A 9,340-nucleotide genomic window follows, 5' to 3' on the forward strand; every position below is an offset into this window, starting at 1 on the left:
ACTTAGGTGCTGGTGACTAGCGTTCGATGAAAAGTACAAAACACCTGGTAGATACTCAATAACTTGAAAGATCGCATTGCCACTTGGGTTAAACAGATTCCAGAGCATGCTGGAGGAAGATCTGGTAGCTTTAAACTTCTGCAAAGGAAAGATTTTCTTTTTTTAGCAATGGCTACTCTCAAGCCGCTTGTCTCATTCTCCGCCCCGCCCCCCTAACCCCTAGTTGTTTTAGAAATCCAGGACGCCCCAGACGGCTGATTGCCCGCCCGCGGTACCCCGGTCGGCGCACGTGATGACGCATGCGCGTTCTCGGCGGCGGGGGCGCCGCGGTGCCTGCCGGGACTGAGCTCCTAGTAGCCTGATCAGGAAGTGGCGGGCGGAGTCCGGGGCCGAGTCGCGCCGCCTTAGCTGCAGCCGCCACTGCCGCTGCCGCCAGTGCCGAGACCCCGGCCTGGCGGGGCTGCGCTGGGAGTGCGTACGGGCAGGCGGGGGCGCTGACGAGAAGCAGGAAGCGGTGGCCACGCGGGCGTGGGCGGCTGGTCCAGGTGGAGGCGCTGGGAGGCGGCGGCCGGTCGCGTGGGGTGGCCCTCCTCGCTCAGGTAGGGGCTGCAGCCGCCGGGTGAGGGAGCGGAGCCCCGGCCTGTTGTTCCTCAGGACCGCCTCCTCCCGAGCGGCGAGCTAGTCTTCCATCTCTCCGGAGGCTGGGGGCCGCGGATCTCTGCGCGAAACACCAAACACAGTAACAACTTCTTGGGGGCATTGTCTTTTAGGCCGGAGGTCCATTGAGCAAACTTTTGGGTTGGAAAGAGAGGATATTGGCAGTCGAAGAGCTGATTGTGTCTCTTCTTAGCCTCCGACTTTAACAGTAGCCGAGCGAAACGTGTGTGGAGTTTGGGGAACCACGGTGTCCAGCTAAAGGCTGTGATTTAGATGCATCTTCACGATTTTTTTTTTTTTAAGCTGTCTGTTGGAGACTTGGTTTGTAAAGATTCCTAAACTTCAGTTATTACAGTTGTTGTCTGCAAAGTCTAAAGACCTGTTCCAAATCAAAACGCTACGATACCTTTTCGTCCCACCCTACATTCCTGTCATTTAAGAGGTAGGCAGTCTCATTTCATACCTTGCTGACTGTTCTTAGCAGTATTCTTAGGTGCCAGGGGCCGCTCTGGGGCTTACGCAGGGAAAGAAGGAAAAGTAGAAAGGTTGAAGAAAAATCGAACGATACCGTGGAAAGAACGTGTGATTTCGAGCCAGAAGGTTCTGATTTAAGTTTTGGCTTCTCAGTGACCATCCATGGAGGAACACTTGATCCCCGAGTTGTGCTGATGATTTTTGTTGTTGTTTTACGGAAAATGGGCATGGTGATGTATCCTGTCTACTACCCAAGTCAGTGTATGTAAAACAGGACAAATTGTTTGAGTAGTCTGAAAAGAAGGAGGAAAAGTTAGGTGGAGCATGCGATGGTGAGAAAGAGGACATTAAGTCTTTTGCTCTAGGTGCCATTGAATGGTACCTGTGTCACACAGGTCGCCTTTGTCTTAGAGGCCTTTACCAGCATTTCAGGTCTGGAGTAGGACGCATTTGATTTAGTAGGCAGGGCATTCATGTCCTGGCCTAGGTACTTACAGCTGTGTGACCTTAATTGTACCTCTTCACTTCAGATTTCACATTAAAATAAGGGGTAAAACTAACAGGTTTCGTCTCAAAGAGTTGTGAGGCTCAAATGCTGTAAAGATTTAGGGTTTTTGTGAACTGTAAGGCTTTCATTTAAGTGTGTTGAAATCATGATTAAAAGCCTGGCTTAATTACCTGTCTTTACAAGGTGAAATAAACATCTACACATATTTTCTGTTTTAGGCTTGTTGCCCCCACTTTATCACTTGCGATTTCTCCTTTTTTTCTCCCACACTTTCCCTCCCCTCCTCAGGACTGTCTCCCACCTTCCTCACCCTGGTATAATCATTTTTTTTCAGATCCAACCCAGAATAGTAACACTGAAATAACACATACTTGTATTGCTTTATTTAAAAAAAAAAAATGCCTTTCATGTCTCATTTTAAAGTTGGGCTAGATGTAGACAGTATTGGTAAGTGTCTTCATTTTGCCTATGATAAAATTGGATTTAGGTCTAGTGGATGGCCTAGGGTCATGTTGCAGTTTAGAGAGTAGTACTGAGAGAAGTCAGGTCCTTGGATTCCAGTGCCTGTGACTCTCACTCAAATAAAGTTTACTCTGATTATTTCTTATCAGTGCTTATTACATTTTTAACTTTTACCACTCTGAGTCACATTTTATCCATTGCTTTTTAAGTGAGGTGCTCAATCCTTTCATGTTCTTCAGCTTAAGCTGCGTGAAGGCAAGGGTTTATCTTCCAGAACCCTTCAAAGCTTGGGAGTTATGCAAACACAAGACAAGTACACAAAGATTGAGGTCACAAACACAAGACATTTAATAAAGGCCTGTGAAACCTGTAACGAGGCTAGAGCAATTTAAAGGTGTTTTTGTGTTCGTTATTCATATAACAAATATTTATTGAGCTGCTCTGTGCATGAAGGCTTTCAAAATTAAGATACAATCTTTTTCCTCCCAGACCTTCCTTCCCTACTTGTGAAGAATGCAGAAATCATTTTGTGTCAGTTTGTGTGCTTCCTAGACTCCATGGTGTTCTAGGAGAGTTCAAACAAGAGAGGAACTTTTTTTCTTTATAGAGGTATAATTGACACACAATGTTACATTAGCTTCGAATATACAGAATAGTGATTTGTACAACTCTGTGCCTTATGCTGTGCTCCCCAGAAGTGTAGCTACCATCTGTCACCATACAGTGCTGTTATAGTACCATTGACTCTATTCCCTGTGCTAAACTTTTCATCCTGGTGATTTATTCTTTCCTTAACTGGAGGCCTTGATAGCCTACTCCCTTTCACCCATTTTGCCCATTTTCATATCCCCCATCAATCCCTCCTTTGGCAACCATCAGTTTATCCTGTGCTTATGGGTCTGAAGAGAGGAACTTTTTAAAATTTCGATTCCAGTGTAGTTAACGTACAATGTTACATTAGTTTCAGGTGTACAATATAATGGTTCACCAGTTCCATATATTACTCCATGCTCATCAACATAAGTGTACCTTTGGGGCACCTGGGTGGCTCACGTGGTTGAGCATACGGCTCTTGATTTTGGCTCAGGACATGATCTCACAGTTTGGGGGTTTTGAGCCTCTCATGGAGCTCCGTGCTGACAACACGCAGAGCCTGCTGGGGATTCTCTCCCTCTCTGCCCCTCCCCTGCTCTTGCTTGCACGGTCTCTCAAAATAAATAAACTTAAAAAAAAAAAAAAGTATACTGTTAATTCCCTTCTCTATTTTCCCCATCCCCTGCCCACCTCCCCTCTGGTAACCATCAATTTGTTCTCTATAGTTAAGACTCTTTTTTGGGTTGTCTTTTTTTTTTTTTTTTTTCCCCTTTTTTTTTGTTTCTTAAATTCCACACATGAGTGAAATCATATGGTATTTGTCTTTCTTTGGCTGGCTTGTTTTACTTAGCATTATACTCTCTAGATCAATCTGTGTTGTTGCAAATGGCAAGATTTCATTATGGCTGAATAATATTCCATTGTACCTGTGTGTGTGTGTGTGTGTATATATATATATATATATATATATACATAATGTGTACCTCATCTTCTTTATCCATTCATCTTCTAATGGACACTTGGGCTGGTTCCATAATTTGACTTGTATAATGCTGCAATAAACATAGGGATGATATATCTTTTCAAATTAGAGTTTTCCTATTCTTTGGGTAAGTACCGAGTAGTGCAGTTACTGGATTGTAAAATAAGAGAAGAACATTTTATTTTTTATTTATTTAGAAAAAATTTTTTTGACAGATTGAGATTTTTATTTTTTAATTCTTTTTATTATTATTTTTTTAATACTTATTTTTGAGAGAGGGTGAGCACGAGCCGGGGAGGGGCAGAGAGAGTGGGTGACAGAGGATCTGAAGAGGGCTTTGCAGTGATAGCAGAGAGCCCCATGCTGGGCTCGAACTTAGGAGCCATGAGATCATGATCTGAGCCAGAGTTGGCCACTTAACCGACTGAGCCACCCAGGTGCCCCTAAAATTTTTTTTTTAAAGTTTATTTATTTATTTTAAGAGACAGACCAAGAGTAGGGGAAGGGCAGGGAGAGAGGGACTCCCAAACAGGCTCCACAGAGCCCGACTTGAGGCTCAAACCCATGAATGGTGAGATCATGACCTGAGCTGAAACCCAAGAGTGGGCTGTTTAGCTGACTGAGCCACCCAGGTGCCTGAAGAGAGGAACATTTTAAAATACTTGTGGGGCACCTGGGTGGTTCAGTTAGTTAAGCAGCCCACTCTTGGTTTCAGCTCAGTCATGATCTCAAGGTTTGTGGGTTTGAGTCCTGTGTCGGGCTCTGTGCTGACAGCTGGAGCCTGCTTCCAGGTCTGTGTCTCCCTCTCTCTCCCCTGCTCATGCTGTCTCTCAAAAATAAACATTAAAAAAAACCAACAAAAAACAAAAACTTGTTGAATGATCTGTGGCTTCCCTGGCTGTACTAAAGTTGCTTAGGACTCTGAAGTTTTAGAACTGGGGAAAAAAACAAAAGAAGAGATCTAGTGCCACCTCCCTCTAAATCAGGAATTTTCTGTAGATATTTCTAACAAATTGTAATCAAGCCTTCTTATCACACAATGACATAGAGTTCACCAGGTCTTTTTTAATTTAATTTTTTAAATTTATTTTTTATTAGTATTATTTTTTTAATGTTTATATGAGAGCTAGTGTGGGGTGTGGAAAAGAGAGAGGGAGACAGAAATCCCAGGCAGGCTCTGTGCTATCACCACAGAGCCTGATGTGGGGATTGAACTCATGAACTGTGAGATCATGATTTTAGCTGAAATCAAGTCAGATGCTTAATTGACTGAGCCACCCAGTGCCCCTTTTTTTAATTAAAAAAACAAATTTTTGGTTTGTTTTGTTTTGTTTTTTGAGAGAGTGAGAGGGAGCAGAGCAGTGGGGCAGAGGGGGGGAGAGAAAAAGAGAGAGAGAGAAAGAATTTTAAGCAGGTTCCACGGTCAGCACGGGGCCTGACTCAGGTTGATCCCACAACTCTGGGATCATGACCTAAGCCGAAATCAAGAGTCCGATGTTCAACCCATTGAGCCACCCAGGCGCCCCAAGAATTCACCAGTTTTGAAAGACATCTTTTCATTTATAAGTAATTCTGATGATTTTTTCCCCCAATGAACCTATATCTGCTTCCTAACTTCTGCCGAGTAGTCTGATGTTTCTAGAGCAGTGTTGTCCAATAGAAATACAATGAGAGCTGCAAACATGAGCCACACATGTAGTTTAAAAATTTGTTTTTAAAACATGTTTATTTAGTTAGAGAGGGAGAGAGCGTGCCTATGTGTGCAGGGGAGGGGCAGAGAGAGAGGGAGAGAATCCCAAGCAGACTCCACGTGGTCAGTGCAAAGCTGGATGCAAGCTTGAACTCACCAACATCACAACTTGAGCCGAAACCAAGAGTTGGACACTTAACCAACTGAGCCACCCAGGTGGCCTGTAAAATGTTTTAATTAAAAAAAATCAGTTTTAATTTGTCTTTATTGAAGTATAATTGACATACAATGTTATATTAGTTTTAGGTATACAGCATTTTTTTTTTAGGTTTTTATTTTGTTTTATTATTTGAGAGAGAACACAAGTGGGAAAGGGGAAGACAGAGATTCCCTGTCCCAAGCAGGCTCCGTGTTGCCAGCACAGAGCCTGATGTGGGGGGCTCAAACCCGTGAAAACTGTGAGATCATGACCTGAGGTGAAATCAAGAGTCGGATGATTGAACCACCTGGGCACCCCTAGGTGTACAACATGTTGATTCAACAGTTACATACATTACTAAATGCTCTCTGTGATAGGTACAGCCACCGTTTGTCACCATGCAACATTATTGCATTATTATTGAGTATATTCCCTAATGCTGTACTTTTCATCTCCACGACATATTTATTTTATAACTGGAAGTTTGAAAAAAAAATAACTGGAAGTTTATACTTTTTATTTTTATTTATTTTTAAGTTTATACTTTTTAATACCCTTTACCTATTTTGCCCATCCCCCCACCAACCTCTCCTCTGGCAACCACCAGCTTGTTCTCTGTATTTAAGAGTCTGTTCATTTGTTTTTTAGATGACAAGTGTAAATGAAATCATATAGTATTTACCTCTCTGCTTATTTTGCTTAGTATAATACCCTCTAGGTCCACCCTTGTCTCAGAGGGCAAGATCTCATTCTTTTTGTGGCTGATAGTCCATTGTGTGAGTATGTGTGTGTACACACATATATGTGTATGTACACATATATGTGTATGTATACATATATGTGTGTATACATATATATGTGTATACACACGAATGTATACATATATATGTGTCTACACATTACACATGCCACATTTATTTTCTTTGTCCATTTATCTGTTAATACAGTTGGGTTGCTTCCATATCTTGGCGATTATAAAGAATGCTGCCATAAACAGGGCTGCATTTATCTCTTTGATAGTGCTTTTGTTTTCTTTGGGTAAATACCAGGGGAATTATTGGATCATATAGTATATCTATTTTTAATTTTTTGGAACCTCTATACTGTTTTCCACAGTGGCTGTACCAGTTTGCATTCCCATTGGTGGTGCATGAGGGTTGCTTTTTCTCCACATCCTTGTCTGCACATGTTATTTCTTTTTTATAACAGCCATTCTGACTGGTGTGAGGAGATATCTTATTGTGGTTTTGATTTGCATTTCCTTGATGATTAGTAATATTAAGTATCTCTTCATGTGTCTGTTGGCCATTTGTATGTCATCTTTGAAAAACGTCTATTCAGGTCCTCTACGCATTTTTAATTGAATTGTTAGTGGGGTTTTTTTTGGTGTGTGTGTGTGTGTGTGTGTGTGTGTGATATAACTTCTTTATTTTGGATATTAACCCCTTATCAGATATATCATTTGCAATTATCTTCTCCCATTCAGTAGGTTATCTTTTTGTTTTGTTGATGGTTTCCTTTGCTGTGCACAAGCTTTTTGTTTTGATGAAGTCCCAATAGTTTATTTTGGCTTTTGTTTCCCTTGCCTGAGGCGACACATCTAGAAAAGTGTTGCTAAGGCCAGTGTCCAACAGATTACTGTCTGTATTTTTCTTTTAGGAGTTTTAAGGTTTCAGGTCTCACATTTGGTCTTTAATCCATTTTAGTTTATTTTTGTGTATGGTGTAAGAAGTGGTTCAGTTTCTTTTTTGCCTGTAGCTGTCTAGTTTTCCCAGCACCATTTGTTGAAGATTCTTTTTCCCATTGTATGTTCTTGCTTCCTTTGTCATGAATTCATTGACCAGTAAGGGTCGGTTTATTTTTGGCCTCTCTCTTCTGTTCTGTTGATCTATGTATCTCTTTTTGGGTCAGCACCATACTGTTTGATTACTGTAGCTTTGTAGTATATCCTGATACCTGGGATCATGATACCTCCAGTTTTTTGTGCTTCTTTTTCAAGATTCTTTTGGCTATTCAGGGTTTTTTGTGGTTTCATACAAATTTTAGGATTATCTTATTCTAGTTTTGTGAAAAATGCTATTGGTATTTTGATAGGGATTGCATTGAATCTGAAAATTGCTTTGGGTAGTAAGGACATTTTAATGATGTTCTTCTAATCCATGAGCATGGAATATCTATTTGTTTCACCTTTAGTTTCTTTCATCAGTGTCCTTTAGTTTTCAGAGTGTATGTAGGTCTTTGATCTCCTTGGTTAAATTTATTCCTGAGTATTTAATTCTTTTTGGTGCAATTGTAAGTGGGATTGTTTTCTTAATTTCTCTTTCTCCTACTTTGTTATTAGTGTATAGGAACAGAACAGATTTCTGTACATTAATTTTGTATCCTGCAACTATACTGAATTCATTTACTAATTTTTTGGTGGAGTCTTTAGGGTTTTCTGTATATAGTATCATGTCTTCTGGAAATAATGACAGTTTCACATTTTCATTACAAGTTTGGATGCTTTTTATTTTTCTTGTCTGTTTGCTGTATCTAGAACTTCCACTGCTATATTGAATAAAACTGGTGAGAGTGGACATCCTTGTCTTATTCCTGATCTTGGAGAAAAAGCTCTCACTTTTTTTTACCATGGAGTATGATGTGAGCTTTGAGTTTTTCATTTTGATCTTTATTATGTTATGTTGAGATATGTTCCCTCTAAACCCACTTCGTTGAGAGTTTTTATCCTGAACAGATTTTGTATTTTGTCAAATGCTTTTTCTGCATTTATTGAGATGATCATATGGTTGGGGGAAATTAGTTTTAATATTTTTTTTAACCTAGGATATCCAAAATATTATCACATCAACATGTGATAAAATATCTCCTCATGAGGTGTCTCGGCTTAGTAGGCTAAGTGTCCAACTCTTGATATCAGCTCAGGTCCTGATCTCACGGTTCATGAGATGGAGCCCTGTGTCAGGCTCTGTGCTGTCAGCGCAGATTCTCTCTCTCCCTATCTCTATGCCCTTCCCCTGCGTGCTCTCTCTCTCTCTCTCTCAAAAAAATGAACTTAAAAAAAAATCTCATCAGTAGTTTTAAAAGTTCTTTTGTGCTAAATCTTTTAGATCTAGTGTGTACGTTTCAACTCTAGCCCCATTTCATGTGTTCCATAGGCACATGTGACCAGTGGGTATCATATGGGACAGTGCAGTTCCTAGAGCTTTAGAGACTAATTCTATTTCTCTTTATTAGTGCCTAGCACAGTGCCTGGCACTAACTGAAGATTGTTGGGTGAATCACTAAGTGAATTAAAACAAGTGCTGGAGAACTTATAATAAAAGGTAGTTTTGTTTGGAAGTAATTCTTCTTGGGACCTATGGATTTGGCCTATAGGTTTGAGTGATTAGAATCTGTATTGAAGATTTTTACTTATATCTTTGCAGAAATATGGATCCAAGCCTGTTGAGAGAACGAGAGCTGTTCAAAAAACGAGCTCTTTCCACTCCTGTAGTAGAAAAACGTTCAGTATCTTCTGAGTCATCATCATCATCATCAAAGAAGAAGAAAGCAAAGCTAGAACATGGAGGATCATCAGGCTCTAAACAAAATTCTGGTCAGTAAAAAATTGACTGTTTAGGACTGTTTTTATTTTTCAGGAAACCATTTATTTAATCATGGCAAGTTCATTTTTTATAAAGTTTTTTTTTTTTTTTTTTTTTTTTTTTTTTTTTGGGGGGTTTTGTTTGTTTTTCACGGGGTGAGGTTGTGGGGGGGGGGGGGGGGGGGGGGAGG

General features: G+C 40.5%; 1 protein-coding gene across 4 annotated transcripts in view; it reads left to right on the forward strand.

Annotated features, from left to right (window-relative positions):
- Positions 1 to 355: 355 nt before the first annotated feature.
- GTF2E2 (general transcription factor IIE subunit 2) overlaps positions 356 to 9,340 on the forward strand; it is an 80,493-nt gene continuing 71,508 nt past the window's right edge. For 2 of the 4 annotated variants that reach the window (XM_049632510.1, XM_049632508.1), the window contains exons 1-2: positions 358 to 599; positions 8,992 to 9,161. In XM_049632510.1, coding sequence (XP_049488467.1) covers positions 8,996 to 9,161 — 166 coding nt within the window. In that variant the 5' untranslated portion in view covers positions 358 to 599; positions 8,992 to 8,995. Of the gene's footprint in view, positions 600 to 8,675; positions 8,890 to 8,991; positions 9,162 to 9,340 lie in introns of those variants that run through there. The other 2 variants (XM_049632511.1, XM_049632509.1) reach the window with 2 other exon arrangements.

The sequence above is a fragment of the Panthera uncia genome, chromosome B1 (assembly GCF_023721935.1).
Source record: "Panthera uncia isolate 11264 chromosome B1, Puncia_PCG_1.0, whole genome shotgun sequence".
Classification (NCBI taxonomy): domain Eukaryota; kingdom Metazoa; phylum Chordata; class Mammalia; order Carnivora; family Felidae; genus Panthera; species Panthera uncia.